Source organism: Melopsittacus undulatus, chromosome 4 (assembly GCF_012275295.1).
Source record: "Melopsittacus undulatus isolate bMelUnd1 chromosome 4, bMelUnd1.mat.Z, whole genome shotgun sequence".
Taxonomy (NCBI): domain Eukaryota; kingdom Metazoa; phylum Chordata; class Aves; order Psittaciformes; family Psittaculidae; genus Melopsittacus; species Melopsittacus undulatus.
Window position 1 is genome coordinate 48182665 of NC_047530.1, and position 27008 is coordinate 48209672.

General features: G+C 41.3%; 1 protein-coding gene across 5 annotated transcripts in view; it reads left to right on the forward strand.

Moving 5' to 3' along the window:
• SMOC1 (SPARC related modular calcium binding 1) overlaps positions 1-27008 on the forward strand; it is a 132468-nt gene that overhangs the window by 32899 nt on the left and 72561 nt on the right. For all 5 annotated transcript variants that reach the window (XM_031049057.2, XM_031049058.2, XM_031049060.2 and 2 more), the window contains exons 2-3: positions 10508-10679; positions 18194-18306. In XM_031049057.2, coding sequence (XP_030904917.1) covers positions 10508-10679; positions 18194-18306 — 285 coding nt within the window. The remainder of the gene's footprint in view (positions 1-10507; positions 10680-18193; positions 18307-27008) is intronic.

Consider the following 27008-nt stretch of genomic DNA (forward strand, 5'->3'; position numbering starts at 1 on the left):
TCACTAGGGGGAATCCTGCCTGACCAATTTGGTGGCCTTCTATGATGGGGCTACGGAACTGATGGACAGGGGTGGAGCAGTTGAAGTCATCTACCTGGACTTGTGCAAAGCATTCAACACTGTCCCACATGACATCCTTGTCTCTAAATTGGAGTGTCATCAATTTGATAGGTGGACCACTTGGTGGATAAAGAACTGGCTGGATGGCTGCATGCAAAGAGTTGTGGTCAGTTGTTCAATGTCCGGCTGGAGACCAGTAATGAGTGGTGTCCCTCAGGGATTGGTGTTGGGACCGATCTTATTTAACATCTTTGGTTACATGGACAATGGGATTGAGTGCGCCCTCAGTAAGTTTGCTGATGACACCAAGCTGTGTGGTTTGGTTGATACGCTGGAGGGAAGGAATGCCATCCAGAGGGACCTTGACACACTTGTGAGGTGGGCTGATGCCAACCTCATGAAGTTTAACCATGCCAAGTGCAAGGTCCTACACCTGGGTCAGAGCAATCCCAGGCACAGTTACAGGTTGGGCAAAAAGGAAATTCAGTGCAGCCCTGTGGAGAAGGACTTGGGGGTGTTGATAGATGAGAAAATGAACATGAGCTGGCTTCAGTGTGCACTTGCAGCCCAGAAAGCCAACTGTATGTATCCTGGGCTGCATCAAAAGGTGCATCAGAAACTTCGGCACTGAAGTACATGTAGTTAAATGAAATGGGAAGTTGCCCATGATGCAGCCATCTTCCCCCTGAGAGTTATCTTTGGTTAATCGTTGTCTTTGGATCATGTAGGGGTAAGACTAGCATCAAATGAACTCTTTAATGTTCTCAGTACCTCCTTTTTTAATATCCCTCCTGTGCAATGGAATTTCGGTCTTGGCATTCAGTTAATATACCTCTACTGATGGGCAGCCAGCACTTGCTGGGTTTTGAATCAATGAGCTTAGCTATTTCTAATATCTGCTTCTTGGTTCTGCTGTTGGCAGCAGTAACAACAACCATAATGAAGGCTAGATTCCAGCTTCAATTTGAATGCCTCTTTGTGTTTTAGAAGAACTGATTGAAGAAGGACTGAAACTTGTAGAGGTATACAATTTTAATGGGTGGCATTTTCCATCCTGGAATATCTACAAGAACAAAACATTTGTGATCTAAAGAGTGTCTTTGTACAGCTGTATTTCCATGTGAGCTCAACTCTAAAGATATGGCTGCTAAATTGTGTTTGTAAAGTATGTTTAATCATCATGTCTCCTCATATGATGACCTCCTAGCAGAGTGGTTCCAGAGATGCTAGTCCTCTTCATACACCTGCCTTGTTTACAATAATATTGTTTAATATATATGACTGACTGAAATGAGACAGGGGCTGTAGTGTAAGCTAGACAGTGGAGAAAGAGCATGTAGCTTGGTGTAAACTCAGTTGTATCTGTTTTGCTATGTGTCCTCACATACGGTGCCTTGTGTACACGCTAAAGGGAATTGATGGTACTCACCTAGGAGATAGTGTTTAGGGGTTTCAAAGTCATCTTTGGTAAGACTTGATATCCATTTTTTGCAGTGGGCAGTCTGTGGCATGTACAAAATGTACTTACTGTGGAGAATAAGTAATGGGAGGAGAAAATGTGGTTTTTATCTTGCCAGTTTGGGATGTTTAGAAACTTTATCATCTGATTTGAACACTCCACTTTAAGTAGGTGCCCTAGTCTTCAGCAATAATAGTGTAGAAGGAAAGGGCGAAGTACTTTGAGTTCATAACAGAAAAGACAGCATGAGAGAATGCTTAAGAAAGGGAGGTCTGACTGAGTTGATGTCAGGGGATGAAGCCAAATTTTCAGGGCTTTGAGTTTAAACAGTAGACCTTTATAGCTGTCAGGCTACTGATTAAAACTCAACAGAGGATTTGTACTTCATCAAATAGATTATCCGTTTAAGAATAATCTTTGCTTCAGCAAAACTTGGTTGTAATCAGACATCTTTGCATTAATATGTTACCCCCACATCACATAGCAAAGACTCATGTGAGAAACTTATCTGATATCAAGACTTTCCTGCCCTTTGAAACAAGGAGAAAATGTTGTGCTGTTCATTATATCATAGAGAAAGATACTACTGTAATGTTGACAAACTCTTAATAGTGGAAATTTTGAGAGACAAATTCAAGGGAAGAGTCTTACAGGTCAAGTGCTGTCACTCTTGAGCAGTGATAGGCTCATAAAGGTGCTAGTGGAATTATTGGGAAGAAACCAAATGTATGTGGAGAGGAAGATTACTGTTGATTACACATCTGAATCTAATTAGGTAGAATTCCATATTCCAACACTTCAAAAGCTCAGAACTGATAACCTCACAGCTTGCGTATTCTGTCCACAGTACTCCAAGCTTTTGTAATTGGGGAAGAATCTTTCCTAGGCTGAGCGCACATCAGATCCTGCTAAAGGTAGTACAAGGGGGAAATAGGCTCAAGAAATTATATTTTCATGGTCACTTTCTGTGTGTGGCTAAACTTCCTATGTGAGTGCACAGAAGTCTACAGACACTGGAACTGACTTGTAATGGTTTACACAATGGAGGGTAAGAAAGCATGTACTTCAATCTCCTCCATGATTCAAGAGAATCAGGGTCAAGAGGGTTTGTTCCAAATCACGAGGAACACAATGCAATGGTTTAAAGCATTCAACATGACAGTGTTTGTGTAAGGTTAGGGATCACTCTCCCCAGAATTTTGCTTGAGATACTGTCATGTATCCACCTGATGTTACTTCAACCCTTCTGCTTTCCTGAGAACTTGTTTTGAAGAAAATGTATCCCATTACAGTGGAAGAGCTGACTTCTCACCTTCTAGTGACAGCATGAAGTTGTAATCCTGCTACATTTGCTAGGGAAGAACAACAGCCTCAATTATCATAATGACAAACTAAAGCAGGGGATATGGTTACTCAAAGAAGACTTACTTGGCATAAGTTACACAGAAGAATGTTTAAAGTTTTTCTGAGTTGCACTGAATAAGCAGAGGACTCTGTAAACCAGAAAGACTGGATCAGGTTAAACAAGGCAATTGACTAAAAACAAGATTCCAGCTTTTATACTAATGAAAGTTTTGCTGTCACTTTCTCTGGGTCAAGATGTTCATTGCCTGACTATGCAAACATCTGGATTTTCTCTTTGGTTCACCATGTATAGTAGCAAAGCTAAAGAGAAGAAATAGTCCAAGTTAAACATGGCCTTTTTTTGTCTGTGTGTTTGACAAATTAAATTTAATCTCAAGTTAGTTCTAGGCTTACATGTCATCTTGGCTGAAAGAATAATCTGAGTAGAAGAGTGAGCTTTGACAGAAGCTGAAGTAATGTTTTTTCAAAGGAATTAAATCAGCCTCTACCTTAATATTGCCAAACTTACTAGAAAGGTTTAAAGTTGTGTGTCAGAAATGTGAGACTTGAGCTGAAATTTCTGGTCTGTGTTTTAGAGTTTTGGTTTCCTCCTCTCTTCAGTTGATGGGTATACTGATCTGTGGTACAACTTACAAGATGCTTAAATGAACTTGATCTTTAAATAATCAAAGTAACTTTTTATAAAAGTGATACAGGCATGTGGATAAAAATTCTGTATAAGAAGGGATTATTTTTAAATCTGAAGCTGACTTCTTGTCCTTGATGTCCCTGGCATATTCCTTACCCTAAGTCAACCATAGTTAAGCACTGGCATAAATTTGCACCTCAAAAGCAAAATGAGATACAATTTTAAAAGTTCATTCCTTGACTGCAATGACTTTTTCCTGTTAAACAAAAACACAACGGAAAAACCCAGTAGAGCTTCTTTGGTATGAGGGCAGACTCTAAGCTTTTTCTCCTGAACCAGTTGTTGTAGGTGGCTCTTCAGATACATTGTTACGAAACCTCTTTGGATCTACTACCTCACCTTCTAAAAGCAGAGCACAGCTGCTGCATCATGTTGGGGGATCAGTTTATGAAGAAAACCAATGTATAATTTCCTGGCTGGAAGTAATCTAGCAGATGAAGTTCAATACCTAAGTGCTCTCCTTCATTGCGGTAGCTTATGCAAAGCAAAGATTGAGGGAGGATGGTGGGGGGAAGGGAGAATCACCGTAGAAAAATGAGATTTCTAGCCTGTAAGGGCAGGAAACTGTCTTGAATCCAACTCGTACAAATACATCTAGAGTCTGCCTGCTTTGTGGCATGATCCCATATATTTGCCTAGCCTTCACCATCCTCAAGCACAGGCTATGTGCTTTGAACCCATTCTTGTTTGCACAGCTGGGGGCCTGGGGTTGAAACAGAAGTGGTGCTTTAACTTAGGCTACCCTCTTCACTTTGCAGGTGGGATGACTCAAGGAATAAAAGTATTACAATATCCTTCTCGTAAGTCCCTCTGTCTGGGGGAAGTACCCACACAAGGACTGGAACTTAAGGTAGAGGACTTTGAGAAACTTTGGTTTAAAAACATATTCTTAAACCATACAAACGTGTGAGTATTTCCAAAAAGGAAATACTAAAATAAATTAATCTCTTCCCTTGCCCCCCCTTTGTCCCAAAACACATGATGAACTTCTCAGTAAGCTCACTCTGAAAGCCTTTTATTGCTAGGTAGGTTCTTAGGCTGCATGGGCACTTTCAGAACAGAGGCTGGACATTGTGGTCAGCTGCTGTGGGTTGTGTTGGCTCTGACTGGCTGATACCTTTCTGTACATGGAAGACTGCAAGCACAGTCCCATCTCTGCCAGAGTTCCTAAAGCCTTCAAATTTTCTCTTTATACTTCTAGAAGCCAAGCATTTTGGGTCTGTGGCTTAAAACAGGATCTTTGGCATCTCTGACATCTTTGCTAGGCTTCTGGTTCCATGTCAGAAAGCTTGGCTGAAATCCCAAACCCATGGTTGAAGTCCATGTGCCCTGTAGGCAACCTGCCATGGGGCTGAGAGTCGAGCTGTGATTAAAACTGGGACTTGACTCCAGGGCTGCCTCCAGTATGGCTGATTGCACCAGTCTGGAGCCTGAAATCAAGGCATAAATCTATGAGGTTAAAACTGGGAAATGTGAAACTATGCTTTCCAAGAGCAACAAAAACGTCCAGAAGTTTATAGCCTCCTTTAATGTATGAAATTGTATGGCTTTCCTAGGGAATTCTCCCTGGAAAGGATTTGCTTGTTTGTACTTAGCAAGGCCAGTCTGAGTGCTTAGACAAATGGATGGGTGATCTGTGCCATATGAATCTACCTAGCTCAATTGCTTTTTTCCAAAGATGTATTCTAAGGGTCTTCTAATTCGAAGTCAGCCCAAACAGGAGTAAGGCATTGCACATGCTGTTCTCTCCATCTCTAATCCTCAGTTTTGTTAGGCAGCAGCCTGCATTATTAATCGGAGGCCAAGCTGCTAAACAGCAGAGGCACCTCTGTTTTGATCTGTAGAGGATTCTTGTCTTCTTGTTTTGTTTCTCAATAAACTTCCACTTTCTCATGTTCTTCTCCCTTGCTCCCTTTCTCCCTTGAAGCCTTGCTAAAGCATATTACCCTGGTACCGCAATGCCTTGGCCATTTTTCCTTCCCTCTGTCACAAAGGGCTGTGCTGTTCTGTTTGTGCTTATAATGTACCCAGATGGTGAATAGAATGAGTGACCACCAAGCTCATTTTCACTTGTGGGGTCAGACCTTTCTCTGCTAAATAACACAAGTGTTCCCAGCTGCTGTGCAGCTGCAGGGAGTCTGCTTTCCTTCACAGGCATTAAAAACCCTTTAATCAGTGTTTGTTGTTTGTCAGCAGTGGTGTTGAGGTGTGGAGAAAAAGAACAGATATGCTTTGTTGGCAAAGTTAACTTCTTTCTGACCTGTTATCTTTCCTTTTTCTTTTCAAGTCTGAAGAAGCAGAAAGTACTTTGGGAAGTGGTTTCTGCAAGCACCTGTGTAAATGTATTTGCTGAAGGAGAAGGTTTATGTACAAATACAACATTTGACATAAAAAGATGCTCTAAGAGCTGCATTAAACTGGGAGCTCTAAGACAGGGACTCAAACTGACTGGTGTATATGTGCAAGCTCCCTTAATGTAAGCAAATGCTACAAAACCGCAAATAGTCTTGTCTAGTTACTTATGCTTATTTTAATATTTGAGTCTGCATTGAAGGGATCCCATTTGCAATCTGATTAGTTTTAATACTGTCTTGGAAAATACATTGTTTTGCTAGTTTTTTGTTTGTTTTGGTGTTTTGTTTAGGTTTGTTTTTTTTTTTGGGGGGGTTGTGTTTCTGGGTTGGGTTTGTATGTGGTATTTTGATTTTGTTTTTAGATCTGCTTTTAAAAGTTCTTCTGTCATGGAGGAAAAGGGAGGAGAGAAAAGAACTGATAAGCCAGTGAATGACAGCATCTCCAGTCCCATTTGTCTTGGATGTGTTCTGCTCTGAAACAAATGGGAACACAGATATCAAGAGGGGGCTTTGAGAAATTTCAGAGCTAAGATAATTATTTCCCTCTTCTTTGTAGATGATGCTTGGAAACCTGCTGGTGCTTGCACATGTTTGTAGGGTTACTTTTTCCATGAGTCCAGATCTGTTCATGTTGCATGTCTGTGTGTGTACAGCACCAAGCACTGCTCTGTGAGCGTTGGTTCTGTTGTTTGCAAAGTCTGTTTGTATGGGTGTCCTGAAACTGTTAGCGTAGCTGTTAGGCTTTGATTTGAGCTTTCAAGGGTCATGATAGGACATTTGGTGTTAAAGACAGAATATTTTATCTTGCTACTCTTCCCCTGAAAGGTCCTGAGAATCATGTTACTGCTTTGGCTGTGTCTAGGGAGTAGCCGGGCATCAGGACATCCTGTGCCCACTGCTTAGCAACATCTCCTCCAGTGACCAAGGTGCCCTTTTGGAACAGAGCTGTGCTCCTTGGAAAACCAGTGCCAGCTTGCTTGAAGGGAATATGGGACTGGGAGCAAGTAACTTACGAATTGTAGTCCAAGCTGTTAAAATGATAGACTCAAGTGCTGTCCTGATGGGCAGACACATATTTCAGCATTTGTACAGTGTTCTTCATGTGGCTGAGGCTGCTTTCAAAGGAGGGCAGTTATCGTGCTCCCAGGCAAAATGCTAGAAAGAAAACTCCTTGCTGGGTGGGTGGGGACGGACACTCAAAATGGCCAGTATGTGGAATGTCTCTGGATGGTCTGTGTTGTTATCACTTCTGTAGCATGAACGCTTACCAGCTAGAAGCAGGACAAAGAGCCACCAGTTTTGTACCTGAAAGCTACCCATGTGAAGACAAGGGCTCTGAGATAGTGGAGAAGGTGTGCTAGGATAAAGGGAAGTTTTTAAAGCCCTTCAGTAATATCTCCACGAGATCTGGCTTTTCTGGCAGTGCTGTCTGATCATGTGAGAAGAACCCTGATCAGACAGGCATGATCCTGGATCCTTCTGGAAATTAATGCAGACTTTTTACATTTACAATCTAGCCAAACTAAAACAAGCACCATCTTGTGCAACTACGTAAACCATAAACTTTTTTGGCAAGGCAGGTGAGGCACCTTCAGTGTCTGGAAAGCACCTAACATGCTGTGTGGGCTCCCTACTGTACTCCAAATTACAAATGCTGAAAAGGCTTTGATATTTTTTTTCTTTTGTTTTTTGTTGTTTTTTTTTTCTTTCCTTATAACATGGTTCTTGGCTTAACTTGGGCAGGCAAGAACTTCATAGACTATATTGGGGTGCTCTGCATGTTTCCTCAGGCCCTCATTAATCAATCAATACACAGCTGTTGTTCTCTATCTCTTTGTGAGGAGGCACTGGGAGAAAGCTATTCCATAGCCATAGGTTTAGTTTGTTTGTCAGCCTCGAGAAGGACTTTCTGTTCTTCAGAGATGCCCTTTCTGTAGTAAGTATTTTGGTACATGCTGTAGGAGGCTTAGGTGAGTTTTCATGATAGAAGCAGAGTTTTCAGTAAGTCTGTAATGTGGTTTGATGCTGGGAACCCATAGTCTTCCTTTTTCAGTGCGCCTCTGGATGACTCCTGTCTGTGTAACTCCCTTCTGACACAAGGAATTTGCAAAAAACAAATTCATGCCAGTACTTCAAGCCTGCAAAGTTGTGATAAATGGCAGATGCATGTGTTCCTTCTAAACCAGAATGGCTTCTGTGTTTAACTGGGTACTTAATGGCTGAATGTGCACCAGACTGTACTATTGGGCAGCACTGCTTTTAAAGCCTGTTTATACAGACAGCTGAAAAGCCTTGCAAGTCTTTCAGGGTTTCTGACATCACATGCTTGGAGGAAGCTTCAGCATCTTCAGTCTGCTGCTCTTTGCTGTATGTTTAGTGTCACTGGTGATCTTTGCACCTCAGGGGCTACAGAAAGGCATTACTTTAGCCAGAGCAATTCCAACCTCACTTGTGATAGTCCAGCCCCTGACAAGAACTGGGCAAAAATCTGGTCCAGCTTTACTGTGTTATTATAGTCTAGTCCAGGTCTCTATAAACCATTTAAAAATGCCTTCAGGTTTAAATTTTCCAATTTCCCATTTGGAACAGGTGTTGCCAGGTTATAGAAAGTGTTGCAGAAAAGGAACAAAAACATTTTTAAAACTCTGTGCTGTTACAAATTTTGGCAAGTCTGACAGATGAAATATTTTTAAGAAAGATTGCCCCACCGAAAGTAAAACAAATACAGACCTTGCTTACTTTTCCCAGCTGTCATGTTTAAATAGGGCTTTTAGTAATGCATGAGTCTTCAAAAGATCCAGCAGTACAGACCTAATATGTTTTTGTATGAAAATGCACAGCTTCTCAATTGTTTTTCATCTGATTTAAGCGGGGAGAGAAAAGGGGTGAAGAATTTTTTTTAAATGTCAAAAAACAAATTTCAGAGATGCATGTTCTTGGAGTGGTTAAAAACCAACCCAAACTAGGCTTCAGGCAATGTTTTTTCAACAGTTTTAACCTCAAAGCATAGAGCAGACAGCTTTGTAGGCAACTGTAACACCAAGGTGATTATGGCAATGACTCACACTTCCCTGTAAGGCATCCAGCTATCAACACACTTGGAGAGCTGTGGCTTTGTGCATAGAGGCAGGGTGTCAGTCAGTGCCCACTTGCCAGCCAGCTCCAAGCTGCTGAGATCCTAATGGCTTTGACAGCAAGCTGGGATATAGGTGTGTTAGAGAGCAACTCTGGTCCCCCCAGGCTTGAGAGGCTTAAGAAATGGGAGCTTGGTAGGGGGATTTGCAAGGCAGGTTTAACTTCCCTTTTCTTTGCTTAATCCTCATGGGGCTTACTTCAAGTCTCCTGAAATCTTTCTGTGAGCAGGTGGTTGGGTTTGGGTAATAGTTAAAGGTCTGATTAACCACTGGTTAACCACTGATTAACCACTGAGTAGGGCAGCATGGGAAATGAAAAGGGCTGTTGCTATTGTGTCCTGCCAAACCTCTATACCGATGGTTATGGAAAGAAGGCTAGCAGTCAGGGTCCTCAGGAAGACAGTATGAACTTAGGAAAGAGATCTGGGTGTCCTTACAGGCAGTAGTTTACTGTTGTATCCTTAGTACAACAGTAAACTACTGCCAGATGTTGGGATTTGCAGGGAACAAGTGGAATGAAAACGTATTCATGTTCATTATGGGTTTCCCCATCTCCAAAAGATGAGGCAGAAGCCAAGCTATCTTCAGAGAATGCAAACAGTGGTCATTGTGGTACAGAGGAAGGCTTCTGGGCAAGGAACTGGGAGACTGGAGTTGTTCGCATTGATAGATTGAGAAGAAGAGTGCTACATTTGCACAAAATAGGCTGCATCTGAAGTGAATGTGTGGGAAAAAACTTATTCAGAAAGATGACAAATTCAGACTTCTGAAAAGAAATAGCTTTTCACTTAGTGTGCAATTAATCTGTGGGATGCATGCAATGCAATTGCTAGACAGGCTGAATGTCGTTGAGAAGGAACAAAACATGGCTTTGGAAGTGTGCAAGGTATGCTGTTGCAGGTGGTATCCACGGATGATGTAAGTCATGCTTTAAAAACAAATAACTTGTGATATAAAGCTGGCCACATTCATGGTTCAACTGCCATGGCCAATCTTGATAAGTTATTTGGGTTCCTTGGTGATAAGTTTCTTTTCTTGTGCCTCTGACTAAAATTGTCTGGTACCAGGTACTGTTTGCGGCAGGACACTGGGCAAGCTGGGCTGTTGTGACTCAGTATTGCCCTTCCCGTGTGGGTTGTATTTGGCTTTGCACATCTTATGTTTTCAGAGGTGAGGCAGAGTGAGTAATGTTTCCGTTCCACTAAAGAAAATGGAATGGCAAAGACCCTTAATTTTTTTTTATGTATTTATTTTTTTTAAAAGATGTATGTGTTTCATTTTGAGTTCCCTTCAGGCAAAGTCAGCTTTGGTAGGCAGCTTTAACTGCATTGTAGCCCATATTGCTATTGTCATAAAAACAAAATACACTGTGCTCTGTTTTAGGAAACCAAACAAAACCAATATTTTTTGTTTTCCTCTCTCCCTCCTTTTTTTTCAATTCCTGCAGTTTCTAATAAGCGATCGTGACAGAGACCCTCAGTGTAACCTGCATTGCTCCAGGTCCCAGTCCAAACCCCTCTGTGCTTCTGATGGCAGAACATACGAGTCAATGTGCGACTACCAGAGAGCCAAATGCCGGGAGTCAAGTCTGAGCGTGACACATCGTGGCCGGTGCAAAGGTAGGTGGATTTCAAGTGATTTGGAGGGGAAGAATGGGAACTCCAGCCTCATAAGAAACTGGATTCTTAGACCCTTGAGTTTAATTCCATGCTCTGTGACTAATCTGATTGAAATTGTGCATTCATGTGAGCATGGGTATCTGAATCTGGGCTTAGGTGGCAGGAGTAAGAACTGACTGAATTATAAATGAGAAAAGGCAAAAAAGCCAGACAACCCTGGAAAAGGGCTGAAATATATGTCTGCAGAGCAGAAGGAGCTGGCCCATGGAAATGAAAAATCACATCCTGAAACAAGATCTTCTGTGTTACCTGTGCCAGTGAGGTACCAAGATACCTTTGAGTGATAGGAATACGGCATGGGAAGCAGTGCACATTAGATGTCTACTCCATTTTCGGATATACACAGCCTTTTTGTGCTGCGCTAGTTAAGAAGGCAGAATTCATGTAAGGTCTTTTTTTCCTGTTTGCTGTTACATAGCTTCTTAAATGTGAAAATACTGTTTCTCTCTCAATTCAGCTCTTCAGCATAGTCTAAAGATGAAGTTAAAACTTCTTAAAGGAATACTGGTGTTTTGTCACACAAACAGTGCTTCTGCATTGAAGTGAAAAATCAAGTTGAGGGCATTTTCTGGGAGCATGATTGACTCAGAGGGCAGATGGCACAGATGTTTTTAGCAATTGGTTAAAGTGACAGGAGAAACTCATTAAATCCCTGTGGAAGTATAAGCAGGCATATGTTGAAGCCTGGCTTTTGTTTATGAAGGCTTTTTTTACTGTTATAAAAATGTATCTTTGTCAGAATTACTTGTTCTAGAATGAAAATCTCTTTTCAATGTATTGACAAGCTTTACAGTTTAGGTGAGTTATGAGCATGACCTCAAATATTGCTCTCTTTTTTAGACAGTTTCTCATTTGGGGTGGGGGGGGAAGCTTGCTTGTATGATTTTATTCTTTTTTTTACCTCACCACTGCTAGGTTGCTCTATGGCAGCTTCTCTCCCTTAGCTATATAATACTACTAATAATATAATCTTTAGAAAAGAACCTGTGTATCATGCTGCTTTCTGAATACTGAAAGCCCAGAAGCTTTCTTCCCAGGGTCCAAGAAGCAGTCGGACTGTTGCAAGTGATGTATTTTTGAGTATCATAATAAGAAATGGTAGGGTGAGAGTCCTGCTTCTGCTTTTATCACTTGAGCAGAGTGTCTCAGATAAGCAATTTCATGGCTGATACTGGCATATAAACAGGCACTGTTCAGTCACTTAAAACATGGGATCTGAAATATGGTACATCCGTATGCAAAAGGAGCTTTTCTGGAAGTGGAGAAAGTGTTGATTGCTGAACTACACAGCCCACTGTATATCATGATTGCAAACAGTCCCAGAGAAGTAATTAAAGACTTTCTTGTCTTAAGCACACATAAAGTATACTTTCATTTCTGCATTCTCAGACACAACTGAAATGTTTAGCTGAAAATACTCACATTTTCCTTTCCTCTTTTCCTCTTGCCATGTGGTACTATACACTACCTAATAGTGTGGCAGTGTTTGACAACTTCAGATCTTGCTTTTAGCCCACTAACACTCCCATGAATCCCTGGGGCATAAGATTATTCTGTCACATTCAAGTTTAATCTTGCCGGTCATTTCCATGTGTGCTGCTATTGAAAGGTATTAGGAATATGACCTCTAATTGCACATAAGATGACTGTTCTTGGCAAATACAGTCGCAAGACAGGTGTGCCTAACTACAGGCAGTTGGCCAGGTCTATATCTTGTACTCACACAAAGGAAGGTATCACCAGCAGTGTTGTAGCTTTTTCCACTACTGCGGTAGGGCTCCAGGTTTACCCTGAACAGCTTTCATACCTTCTGTGTGAGAAAGATGCCCCGCAAAGCAACTCCCATAGAACCAGAAGGGGTCCCTGTGGGCCATTGAGCCCAGCCACATACAACTGTGATAGGTACTGTATCCAAGAACTTATCCTTATGAAATGAGAAATTTTAAACTGTGCTTCCTTTTTGGGGTGGATGGGAACAGGTAATCAAAATAAGGAAAAGAGGAAGTATATTGTGTACAGCAAGGCATAGTCCTGCACTCCATATTACTATATGTTTTCAATTTCATATGCTGATAACTTGAACTGTACTTGTGCCAAGGCAAGCAGAATGGTTTCCATAGTGAGAACAGAACCTTTTTGATTCAACTTAGCTCTCTGCTCTCTCTCAAGAAGCCAAGGACCTTTAAAGATGAAATCTTGCTAGCCTTCTGGGAACCATAACTCTTATACAGCTCGCTGCTTGCTAGCTTCCTTATGTGCTTTTCAATGAAATTCCTTCAGTGCCAGATTATCTGAACTCTCTCCGAACCCTCGCTCACCCATCAGAAAGGGCTGGAAGTCAGGAATAGCTTAAAATTATCAAACTACGGCATCCGTGACAAATGGAGCCTCATTGATGAGATTCCAGAGAACAGTTCCAGATGGTATAGCTGTTCTTTAAACAGCACAGCCGAGCACTCCTACCTGGATCTTTTGTCAGCAGGTGTCTTAAGATCTGATGTCAAATAAGAACTCTGCCTTAAAACTTTGCAGGGATGAATGACAAATACTTGTTAAATGAGTACTGGCATGTTAAGGTTACGCAGTGATTGTTAGGGTGTATTTGATATGTGTGGCTTAAAACACATTTAAGTTTTATGTTAACTGGTTGTTTTCTAGGGATTTGTTTGGCCTATTTAATTAAGAAAAGGAGCGGGAGTGATCTGAAAGCTTCCCTTTAGATTTGTAATGCTGGTTTTGAAGGGCTGCTAGTATAGAGCTTGTTCTTTGATCACAAGTCGTGTGGGCAGCTGGATGGACACAACCTTCGGCTAATGTACTGTAAAGGAGTGTCTCCTGACTAGTGATGGTGTGTTGAAAGGTAATCTTTCCTCTCTACCTACTGTTCTCCTTGGACAGTAGATGATATTTTGAAATCACTTTCTTTTTAGTTTACTTGGTAGATCCATGTGTTTTGTTTTTAACTTGCTTATTCCTAGTCAAGGGAGAATGAAGTGAGTCCCTCCTTGGTAGCAGGTAGTCAACAAAATCTGAAATGTCAATTTCAGTCACTTTGCAAATTTAGGAATGTTTTTAGGAATGTGCTAAATAAGGTGGGGAACTCTGCAGTAGAAATAGTATGTGGGTATCAAAGAAGGAGAAAAGCAGGTCAGCATAGATGGAAGTTCGAGATTCTATGCACAAGACTTGTCAGAAATGAAGTGGAAAACCATGAGAGAGCGGAGAATGACACGCTGTGGGACAGGTGGGCATGTTTTGGTAGTTCGCTCAGGTTCCATTTTTACCTCTTTTTTTGTAAAGATGCACATCAGTGGCTGGAACAAATGGGTGTGAGGATGATGACTACAGTGTAGGTGGACTGCCTCGTGCCTGGTGGGGAACTGGCCTGTATGTGAGACTGCTACCTAATGGAACTAGAAAAAGCTTAAAAGCTGTTTGGATCAATTTTTGCCCTTTCAGCTTTTAATAAAGACAAAGTAGAATTAAAATTAAATATCTAGGGTTTTGTGATTGCATCATGTAGATTTGCTGTTAGTGTTGTGTGGATACCTGGAGAAGTGTTACTTGTTCTACTTTGTATTATCAAGATACATTGGGTCATTATACCATGGTGTGCTGTGTCAAAATGGCCTCTTGTTAAAGAGAGGATGCTGGAATTCTTGGGGCCTGTTCAGGAGTGTGCTCTGTATATTATGAGGGACATGGTGGTCTCATTTGAGTAAACTGTTAATGGATAGGATTAGCCATGGTAACCAGCCACCTTCATTGCAAAATCCAAAATTATGTGCACCTGCAGTCTGCAGATTAAGCCACAGATGTCAAAAACATCACTTGTAGTTCACAATCTCCTAGTTGCCAGCTACCAGCCTGTGAATGATTAGTCTCTAAAAGGCAGCTTTCTGAGCTGCAGTAAGTCTGTCCTAAGTTTGAAGATATTAGAAGTCAAATTATTAAACATCTCTGCTTTGGAAAAAAAAAATACCCTCATTCTGTTTTGGTTTTTCACCTTATGTAAGGGAGGGGAGAAAGTCCTATTTAGTCTGTCTGGACTGTGAAACTGGATTGCATTAATGCCATTCTGTTTTATGAGCCTGGGGTTCGGTACTCCAGAGAACATTTTTAAGAGGTAAAAAAAAAGTGCTGAAACACTCAGATAAGCAATTGGAATGCAGAATAGGGTATGTGGATCTACATCATAACATCAAGCTTTAGTAAAATTTATAATGCATCTTATTTGGGGTGACCCATTTGGCAGCTACTTTTCAATACTTGGCACTTACGTAATATTTTACATTTTCTAATTAACATAGCAAAAATAGCAAGGTGAAGTCATCCCACTGAAATCACATGTTGATGCAAACATTATAAAAATACCAGCCTGTGGAGTGAGGACACGAAGGATTGACAGTCCTTTTAAAAACAAACTGGTAAATGTTGATATTACAGGCACTGTTTTTACTGGAACTGAACTGTGAAAGGACAGGCAAAAAAGATAACGATATGCACACACCTCTCTAGCCAGGTGGTTGTTCCAAGTCAAGGCTGTAAAAGGACTGGCATGACCTTTGGAAATCAATGACAAAGGATGGGAGAAGTAATCAAGGCTGAGTGTTCATGAACAGGAGAAAACTTGTCTGTCTTCCCTGCACTGCAGCAGCAGTTTGTGAAGAGACATGACTTGGGTCGAGGGTTGAATTGCAAAAGAGGATGCTGCAACAATGATGAGCTCTTAAATGCTGTGTTGTGGTGGTGGTGTGCTACCCGGTGTTTTCTACTGGGTGCTAGTAGGGAGTTCAATCTATAAAGGCCAGTTAAAACTGCCAGGAGTGATGTAGCAGCAACATATTTATATTATCATTTTCTTATATAAGGGCTTGATTGTGTCATGTTTGTCTGCTCCTTAGACAAACTGGACAATGATCAGAGTTGGTCTCCCTTCTGCCTGGGCTCTTAATGTATTTGTACTACAGGGGATACCACAAAATGATTATTCTTACAAGCTATGTGGTGAAACATCCATTTTCAATCATGTAGTTGTGAGTGTGCCAGCACTGAAGTAAATGCTATGTGGAAATGCTTTATGCTTCTGTTTTATGTTGGAGAGGAACCAGATATGCCTGTCTGCAGTCCTGTATCCTTGGATGGAGAGACCAGAAACACACTTTCATTTGTGAATCTGTGCTTTGATTGTCATGTGAGAAAATTGCAACTCTTCCCCTTCCATGCTTTATATGTGCAGATCTGCATAATCTAATGCTAAAATGCTGAGTTTTTTTTTTGCTACTTGGTTGTCTCCTGTGAAGCAAAACTTGAAGGTGTTTTTAGCCAGACAGCTAGCTATAAAACAGAAGGTGCAGCTGCACCATCTGGTTTTGTAATAATGTCCTGTGTCATGCCAAGCAAGATTAGACTCCTAAACTCGAATAGGAGGTCTGCAGGTGGATCAGAGTTCCCATTAACAGCATTGCCAGTGCTTCCTTTTCAGCTGAATGAACAAGCATGTATTGGAAGGGTCAGTACTGCTGGCAGGACCATCCTCCAGCAGAGCTGTGCAAACAAGGTCTGATCATCTGGTCACTTTGGCAGGTGGGGGGAAGAAAGGAAATTCCAGCTTAGAGGTTATATTATGGTTAATTAGAAAAACAAGTACTGCTTCTCTAAATTTAGTGGAAATTTTATTCAAGAAAGTCTTTACATTCTGTGAGTAACAATCTTGCTCTTTATACAAGCTCCTAATAGGTCCACCTGAGATCAAAGTTCCATGTGCTAAGGGTATTGTGCGAGCACCCCACAAACAAATTACAGCCTAAAGATGGGTGACGTAAGATCAGAAGGGACACCAGGCTATAGGGAGGTGAGGTGACTGACTTGCAGTCACTCAGTGGGTCAGTGGTAGAGTTGATGCAGGCACTCTTCCTTTGTAACCCAGTACCTAAGCTGCAGGTTTTTGTTCTGAACACTATTACTGTGAATGACTTTTTCCAAAGAGGAGGGTTTGATTTCCATAATTTAAGAAGATTGGTGAAATCCTTTCTGGGGAGTAATGTGATGTGTTTAAAATGCAACTGTGTTGGCAAAGTGGAAACTTATTCTCTTGAATCATCAGTTGTGTGAATAAAGTTCTCAGCTGGAAAGCTTTGGTCATTGTCTTTATCAAAACTATTTACAGCATTGTCATTGATTTCTGCATATGCTTAGATGGAGATCACTTCTATTGCCACACAATGTGAATTCAGTTGATCTGAGAACCCAGACTGGCTTTCTAATTCAGTGCTAGTATTAGTGATTCTGTTCTTGAAATCTATGTGAAGCAGGATATGGGATCTTCAAGAATCCAGTGGAACTGTTTTTGATAACCAATGTGGTTTCTGTGCCTGACAGAATGGGGATTCAACCTCGATCCCTTTATATAGTGCTGCTGAGAGATTCTGTTGATCAGGGTTTGCCGTTTCTGCACTGAAAAATCTTTCAGCCAGTGGATTCATGGGAAAAGGAAGAAGGTGCTAGTCCCTGTGTCAGATTCTCTTGGAAACAGATGTTTGCTGTTTTTCTTCTTTTTCTAGACTGAACAGCAATACTGTGAGACATCGTGTTTTTAAATGTAAACACTGAGTCAATCTGTATCTCTGGAAGGCAGAACTGCCCTCTTTGACCCATCAGTCATCAGTGTTAGACTTATCTGGGTTTATACTCTGTAACAGTGAGCTGGACCTGGAAGGGTTTAAGGTCAGGCTACCTGCAGCCATCATCTGAAATATGTGCAGAGCTGAGATCTTAACTCTTTCAAGCTCTGCTTGCAGAGCAATGTTTTTTTTCTTGGCAGCGAAGTGAGTAACTTGTATGAGAAAGTACAATGCACACCTGGCTGTGAGCAATGGGACTAGAGGTAGAAGCTGGGCTTCAGGAATGCACAGGCAATGACATACCAGCCTTATCTGAAGCACACAAAGGTGGAAGTTCAGATGGGTGGCTGGTTATTTTAGCATTTTACTGAGAGAGTTGCTCAGAAAGGAAGCTTTGCTGGGGCCATCCGTTCTTCCACATTGCTCACTTCTGGGCCTGAATTACTTGGTTTATACTCAGCCATCAAGTTTCAGGCTGCTAATATTACCGAAGATACAACTCCTTCCAGGAAGGCCTTTCACTGTGTGGGCACCCTGCTCCAGCACTTGTTGGAAGAAGCTTCCAGACCCCTTGCATGACCATAAATACTATTAACTAGCAAATTAGACAGCTTTTTAATAAGTGGCTCATAGTTTGATTGTCTAGGTTCATATTTGTCTTTGGGATCATGAGTGCTAACTTCTCACTAATGTGAAGGTAATGGTCCTTGATGCCTTATGTTTGTTATTTTGGTTTTTCTTTAAACCAGCAGCTGTGTGGTGCATCTGGTAGCTTTTGAAGAGGCCAAATAGTGTTTGCAATCTAAGTGAATTTTGCTTCTCTTTTTGTAGATGCTGGCCAAAGCAAGTGTCGATTAGAGAGAGCTCAAGCACTGGAACAGGCAAAGAAGCCCCAGGAAGCAGTCTTCATCCCAGAATGCAATGAGGACGGATCATTCACACAGGTAAAATTTCTACTGGCTTCCTTCAGCCAGACTCCCAGTGGCTGCAGCAGATTCACTGTTAAAGCATGAGCCAAGTGATGGGTCCACACTGTCTGACTTAGTTACTCAGGTGAAAGTGTTGAAAGCTGGGGATTTGTCTAACCAAGTGGAAGCTTTGATTCAGTCACCATATCTTAAACCATATCTTAAAAGACATACGTATATAAAGGTATCCACCTCCAGTGTAGCACAGAAACAAAACCAAGTTGCCTGGGAGTTCAGTTTTTCTCTGAAGATGAGCTGCAAAGAGAGCTGTGGCTCTCACAGAGCAGGGTTGACCAAGCTTCTCTTGCTGTTACCTGTGCTTCGTCTATCCCACTAAAAAAAAGAGTCGTCTATTAAGCCTCTTACTGTTGCAGGATACTTGTTAATGACAGATGACATTTTCCTGTTCTATGCCCTGTTGTGGTTTGAGGGTCTGGCAGAGAGGTGATGAGACAGCTTTGTTTGTGTTTTTTGATTCTTCACTGTTCACTTGCTGGAACTAAATGATGTCCTGAGACTGTAGACTGACTCATAATGCTGCTTCTCTTGAGAAGCAATTATCTCAGGCAGTACTAGGAGAAGGCTTATGGTTTGTTGGCCTTTAATAATCTGTGAAAAATGAATAGTCAGTCCTGGTCACTGATCATCCTTCAGAAACAGTTGAACTGGGAGAGGTCTTGCATCACACAGAATTCCAGAGAAGTTGAAGTAGTTATAGCAAAAAGAAAGCCCTCATTAAGGAAATTGAGAGGAAGGGTAGGTTTTGCTGAGGCAGGGTAGAAGTGAAGAGTGATACTTCGTTCTGTTACCACTAGCATATTGAGAAGCATCTTAGTGCTAACTGAAATGGGTGTTAAAAATGGCTTGTATACAGTTCCCTTGCATATAAGGGTAGGAAGGGTATGCTGTCTGTTCAGTTTGGCATACCTGTCAAAACCCAAAGTCCTGCAATCCTCGTGACCTCTATTTTGTGAACATGGGTAAATCACACTATGTTTTTTTTTTGCCTTAGCCTCCCTATATCTAAGACTGCTCTAGAGATCTGGTGCCTCAGAGAAATTTTATGATTCATTAGTTATTGCTTGCAAAGTCTTTAAAGTAAAAAAAAAAAAAAAAAACAAATTCCAAATTAAAATCAATATTCACTTCAAAAAGATGAGAAAGACAAAAAGCTTTGGGATTGGTTCAAACACTTTGCAATGCCTGGGGGAAGAGGAGAGGAAAGATTATGTTCTTATGATAACCCACTAAAAATTTTATTCCCCTCCTCAGCCTTATCCTCCCATTATCTGGTGTGTGGGAGTGTTTTTTAGTTGTTTTTCTTAATGGTGAAGTGGAAAATGTTGTATCCATCCTGCTGATTTTTCATACTTTTTTGGAGCAGCATCATATTTGTGTACAGTGCGGACCATCTTGGGAAGTTGGGGAGAAGAAAGAAGGTAACTGCAGCTTCTTTCAGTCTAACTACACTTTCAGTTGTTGAAATTTGATTTTTGTGTAGAGCTGCTCAGGTTATGTTGGCACTGGAGGGAATACTTATAAAACCTAGCACAGTGGGCCAACTAAGTGTTCCATGTTAAACATTATAGCTCAAGAAAAAAGGAAGAAGGAAAGCTGACTTTCTAGTGTCTCTGTCACATGTCCGTCAACCTCTTGAAGAGTGAAGTAGGAGGTGCAGGTGAAACTTTTAATCTAGTAAGCTGGACTGAGAGTGTGGTTGCTAAAGCTCTGGTTTAGGTTTATTTGGAAGGTTGGTACCTGTGTCTGGATTATGGAGCAGTTGCTGAGCTGCTTTTCTGGATGTTCCCAGGCCAGTGTGGCTTGCCAGTGGAGGGGCAGCATGAAACTGCTTACAAAAATTGTGTTTTCAGCTGGCAGCCAAGCAATATTTCACATTCTTCCTTCATCCAGTTCTATCTGTGAACACTAAAATGCTTTTGTTTTACCTGGCATGCTGAAGGAAGCCTCTGATCCCTTTGTAGCTGGAGTTAACTGAAATTCATATCATTCCTTGGATCGTAAAAATACCCCGTGTTCCACATACCTCAGGAACCAGCTTCATCATTTATATTATAGCAGTTTAAGGTCATTGTCCCTGCATAAGATGTGAATGAAAAACAGCTTCCAAGGAAGCTAACTGGTTTCAGCCTGCCTTTGAGACAAATATTTCCTTTAGCTTCTGTCCCAAATTAATTAAACTTTGATTTTAAAAGGATGTAAAAAAAAATACTATTTTTTGTGAACAGTCTAAACAGTTTTTGCTTCCAGCAACTCATGAATAGGACTCATCTGGTGAAGGTGGTCTGGATACTGCATCTCTTGTGCTGATAGTTGGCACACCCAGGTTCTGCTTTGCAGTGAAGCCCTGTAGGCCAGTTCTTGAAGTCCTCAAGGCCTTACTAGAGTCAGCTCTGAACTGTTATTAGTTTATTCTGGTTCAGTACCCGGAGAATTGCTCCATCCAAACTCCGAAATCTCACCTGGGAAGTCCAGAACAGAACAGCATCTCTCAACAAAGTTTCTAGGAGAAAAAAAAACATTATACTCTTCAACCTTGAGTCCCCATCCCAACAAGAATCTAAGCAGATGTGTATGCTTCAGGGTGTACCTGGTATGTAGAGTTGGCTAGGGCATTTTTCAAACAGCTTTCCCCCTTCTGTGTTACTGCTATTGGAGGAATTATTTGGGTAGAAGAAAAATTATGATCATAGGGGAAACAAAGATGCCTGCCTTATATGTAGAATACCAAATATCTTAATTGTTGCAACACTCACTCAAGATGTGGATGACTTGCTTTCAGTTCTTGAGCTAAGCTTTCTTGTGGATGTGGGTTTGGGAGCCGCATTTGGTAACTGAAATTGTATGATCACAGAAGCTGCTTGATCTTAACCAGATTGAACTGCTGCTTTTCTAGTTTATCATCATCCTCTTGATTAGAAACTGAATTGCGGTCACTAGAGGTTAACACTGAAAGCAGCCCAAGTCGCCCTTTCCAGTTCCTGAGATTGCATGCAGTACAGAACTCTGAATATGGGGCCAGATCCACTGCAAATCGGGTGGGTCTGTTGGGTGGTGAAGAGTGCGTAACTATTCTGCTCTTCTGTGACAGGCAGCAGGTACTGCATGGGGACACCATGCTCACCTGATCTACTCCCCTTCTGCTTGCCTGGAGGGCAACTGGTTCTGACACCCAACAGCTGGATGTGGTAACAAGGGTGAAAGGGAGGAGGTCCTGAAGGCAAAGACCTTGGTCTGTCTAGCATTAAACCCTGCATTAGAGAGAAATAGTGTGTGTCTTAAACAATTGTATAATCTTTATTTCATTGTCTGTAAAGTCTAGTCTGAAAAAAATTGTGGCCACTGAATGCTTGGATGGCTAATTTTCCTAGGCTTGGCTAGTTATAATGGGGTTTGTCTGCTGCGTGGAGAGGAGCAGCACCTGTCAATTCACTGGTTTTCATAACTGTTTCTGTGCACCATGTATGCTGCTTCCATTCTGGGGGCTTGTGTATTGCAAAGATCTTATAAAATCCCTTTTTAAAACTGCTGACACACCTAAAAATGTGGCATGGATTTGCAGCATGGAAGAAGTGGTGGCATTACAGGCATGATGGGATGACTGAATGGGAGCAGATGTGAGGAACTGCTAATTCTCTATATTTCAGTCTTAGGGGCATATTACTTTCTGCAACAAAAGGCCTCTGCAGTTAGTCTGTGGTAATATAAGGCTCCAGATGAAAATGAAATTTGAGTTGTTCACAACATAAGAATATTTGTTTCATATGAGTAATTTCATTAATGGTATAAAACTGAGGTCATGTACTGTTGTGCAAAATTGGCATGACTGAAACCAGTTTCTGTTTCCAAGACTTGCTCTCTCCTTTTTGCTGTTATGCTGTATTTTGCATAAATGCCATTCCCTTTCCATGCTGCACTTAACCTGCTGTGATCTGTTCTTCATAAACAACAGGCTCTATTGGGTAATCTGCACACTTTCTTTTGCTGCCTAGTGCCATTGGGCTTGTTGCCATGGGTTGAGAGAGACTTGCATTCTTCATAGTTTTCCCCCAAGCAGTTTTTTAGAAAAGGTTGCTGAGGTTTTAAACAGGATCTGTTTCAGACAGATTAATATGAACATGAATAACATTAACTCTGCTTTGGGGGTGTAATCTTGTGGGGCTTTTTGTGGTGTGTCTTGCTGTGGATTCTTTTCCTTGCAAGTCTGCGTGCAAGTGGCTGAGAGCAAGTCCTCAGTTTCTTAGAGTTTCTTTAAGTCTAGGACTCAAAACTGCAGCTGCTGGTGCAGTTAGGATGCAGCACTTAGATTTCTCTTAGAGCAAGTGTATCAGTCACACCCGTCATCTTTTGACGGGATCAGTGAGAGGGCTGACTTTGTCAGAGCAATTTTCTGTTATCAGAGAGCTTCCAGAGCACTCCCACATCTGGTCATAGAAGTTTGCTTGGAAAGAGTGATCTGTATTACGTTCCATAGCAGTAGTTTCATTCTGTGCTATGCTACTGCATGTACAAAGTACTGTTTTCTCCTCAGTTTGACAAACAAATCCTTTCTGAAGTCATGGGGAACCTTCTCAGCCTTCAGTGTGACTACATGTTCCAAGTCTGTTCCTCTGCATTGGCTAGTGTAGTGTGATGCTGAGCAGAATTACAAACTTGTTTCTTAATGCAGTGTGGTGCTGCAGGGCACTGTGTAGACATGTCCCGCATTCCCTGGATGCTGTGTATTATTCCACTATTCAGTGCTCATACTCTAGCAATACTAAGCTCTCAAGGACTTAACCTTTCCTTTCAGAATGAAAGAACACAGTCTGTCTTGATAGATTAAAGAAACTCTTTCTTCATAAAGAAACTGGACTTTAATTAGTAGGTGCTTCTGGCTTTTTTTCTTTTATTATTAAAAGACTTCCCTTCTGTAAAACACAGTAGCTGGAGCTCTCTGCAAATACCGCTCTGCAGATTTGTCTGCTACATACGCACTTGGCTTTCTTCCTGCGGTTCTTACTGTCTTTCTTGTTTGTATATTGAGCTAAAGATAACCCATGGATGGGCAAGGAGGTAGCAGTGTTGGTTATATGCAGCATTTCTTCAAAGTACCACCAGTCGAGAGCAAAGAAACAGGTTCTTAAAGCAGGAGGGGGTGTCCATAAGCACAGTGACAATGTGATGTCATTCTTAACTTTAAAGGGTCACATTCTGTGTGTAAACAATGATCCTCTCTTGGGGATCCCTCTCCTGAGCTAAAAATGGTATCTGTGCCAGAGTGTGTGTTGGGAATGTCTTTGACCATGGATAAGATTCCTTTGCCACGAATCACTTCTTTCCCTCGTTGTATGAATAATGAGATTCCTGTAGAGCAAGCATTTCTTGAATGGTGCATAGTCTTGAGGGAAGTGACTGCTGCATAAAGCCCCGTTGGGAATATGTGTCTGCACAACATCATTTAGGAAGAATTAAATGGGAGCAGGGAACAGAAAAAAGTGACAAAAATGATTTAGGGGTTACAGTCCCAAAGAAGCTCAAACTTAAGATGCAGACTGATTCATAGCTCCCTAGAATTTTGCTAAAGGCAAGGCAGGCTTCTGACAACAGTCAGCTGACTCTTAGTCTAGCAGGAAGTATGACAAGATCCAGGGTCCAAGCAGTACAGCAAGACATTTAAGCCTCAACTGAGGCATTGCCACTGAATATAGCCATCAGGCCAGTGTGTCATTTGTATGCCACTAACTTAGGTTCAGAGGACTTTCTAAATGAGCATGAGTGGCTTGAACAAAGGAAAGGCTTGTTTGTCCAGTGGCTGCCCCATCCCTGGCAGTGTTCAGGGCCAGGTTGGACAGGGCTTTGAGCACTCTGGTGTAGTGGAAGGTGTCTATGCCCATGGCAGGGGGGTTGGAACTGGGTAATCTTTAAGGTCCTTTCCAACCCTAGCCATCCTATGACTAAGGAATTGCTGTGTGACACTGAGGTTTCTGGCTCAAACCAGATGATCTACTGGCTTGGAGCAATTTGTTTAGCTGTTTTTACAGTGTATACAAGGAACACCTGGGTGCAGTCAGGGTTTGGACCCTTGCCTTTAAATTTTTTTCAATGCTATACCAGTGCTATGTAACTCTTGAAAAGCACACCATTTTCTTTTTTTTTATCCCAGCCTTTAGGCTGCAATCTCTAGCTGTAGGCCACTGTTAAGACACCTTATTTTAGTTTAAATATGCTGAGACCTAGTCAGGTATTGTGATGAAAGGGAGCCCTCTCAACATGAGGACACGCAGGAAAGCCAACTGCAGTTATTTCTGAGTTTTCTGAAGTGTTTGTTCTTCATGGGTCTGACTCTTAGGATAAGGGCTGAGATTCAGTTGCTGCTATTATCTGTGATACGGAAATCCTCTAGTGCCATGCTAGAACATTGGATTGTTGTGAAAGTGCTGTCAATATGAGATATAGAGGGGGTCATGGGATCCCAGTCAAAGGAAGATCAGCATTCTTTAGCTTAGTTATTTACAAAATTACTGTGCTTTTATAGTTGTAATGTGCTTGGCTTGCATAAATGGTGTATGTAATTAGTAGATGAGATGCAGCTCGTTGAGATGAACTGCAGAACGTGCTTCTAGTTAATGCATCTATCCTAAGTTTATGTCAATATGTTTTTGGACTCCTTTGCTGTGTACTTCATTATTTCCTGCAGACTTGGCTGAAGAACTAGTAAGTCACTAACACTTTAATTTTTTTAAATGCTGGGTGCACTAAATTTTTTTTCTATAATGTAACATGGAATGGTCTTGGCCTACAAATTCCAGACTCTATCCTGGAATTTGGCTTCATCTTGTACAATTAATGCTCAGATAGAAATTACATTCCCAATAGCTTCTTGTGCTTTCCTTGTGGGAATGCAATAATGTGTGTGAGATCAGCAAAGATAAACACTGATCACAGAAACCCAAGGAGTTCCATCACACTTGCTTTGAATGTACAATTGATTAAATTGAGCAATAAGAAATATTTTTCAACTTGATTGTTGCTAATTATATCCATAGTGCTTTTGAGTAATTTGCAAACAGTTTTGTGATGTGTTGAGAGAATAAAAATGGAAGAATGCAGATAGCAGTGACAGTGACTTTAGTAACATGTCTACATGAGACTATTGTTGATTTTGGCTGCTAAAAGTCAATTTGCTTGAGGCAAAATGATTGATTTGCACTTTAGTAAAACTCAAGATAAATACGTGGTACTGTGTTATAATTGCTCTTAGATCATGTTTTATGTGATACTCAAAGCCTTTTAAAAAGACTGTTGTTAAGTCTCTGAACAAACTCTGCTACCTTAGGGAATCGAAGCCAGCTGTCAGCAAGGGGGAATGACTGGTTTAGCTCTGAAGGATACCTAATAAAGGGAACAGTACAAACACCCCTTCACTTTTCTGTGGTGAGAGGACTGGAATGGGAAATCAGCTGCAATGAAGTTGTTTGGAAAAAGCGAGAATGGACAGAATTCAATTTACAAGTAAAATGGAAAGGGAGTTTCTAAAGTGATTGCATCTCATTTAATGGCTTTGTTTCAGAAATGTGTTGAAGGGAGCCATCTCCAGCTTAAAGTAATGTAGGCATTTCTATACCATTTCAAGGTGCTGGAAGTAATGATGTGCACACTCAGCCACAACTGAAAGTGTGTTTGCTAGAAAGGATTTTGCAACCTCTTAATATTTGCATAAATGCCTGTATGATTATCATTTACTTTTGTCTCAAGGGAACTCAAAGGCATTGTGAATTTCATCCAAATGCTGAACACTCTGTGAAAAGGTGAGACAAAGACTGTAACTAGTTTGTTGAGCTGGATGAAACTATAGTGCCACTGAAGTAATATCTGCATAGATTTTACTAAGACCAGTTTGCTAGACTGGGGTTTGTCTGTTTTCACTTTAGAGGTCCACATCTCAACTAGTCATTCTGGTGTCCTTTCATGGTGAAAGAAGGAACTGGGCAACCCTAGATATTCAGTTTAGAAGCAGAGCTTCAAAGTTAAGCAAGATGAATCTTATGCTGTTTACCTGTTGACTCAATAGAGCTTTCATCAAATGTTTTTAAGTCCTTGTCAATATATGTTAATATATGAAAAGCAAGCATGTTGGATTTTGCTCCTACTGTCTACGTTGACATAGTAACAGGAGAGACCTTAAGTCTTATCTGGAGAAGGTTTGTTAACATAGCAAGTCAGTGTTGCATTTTTCCAGTCATGTTTACTGAACAAAATGCTCTTGAAATGCTCACAGATACTCTTCTCAAGCAGAAGCTGTGGCATTGGGCCAGGGTGGACTTTCCATATCCTATACGGGATGTAGTGGGACTACTGTTTAAGGCTAAATAGTAAATAGGATTTAGCAGAAGGTGGAATGAGCTGAGATACAGCTGCTGCATCACAAAACTGAATTGTTCTCAGTTGACTACTTGTAACTTCTTTTGCCGACAGAATTGCAGCTAAGGGAGTTGGAGAAATAACCCTTCTTTGGGGAGGGGGGTGAGGAGAGAAAGAAAAGATAATGTTATCAAAGATGGTCTTCTCTGGGACCTCCTCACTCTGAAGCATGTGTTTGTGATGCACCTGGGTTGGGGCTTCCACTAAGATGCTGGAATATAATAAAAGTGGTGGGTGACAGAGTGAGAAATGAAATG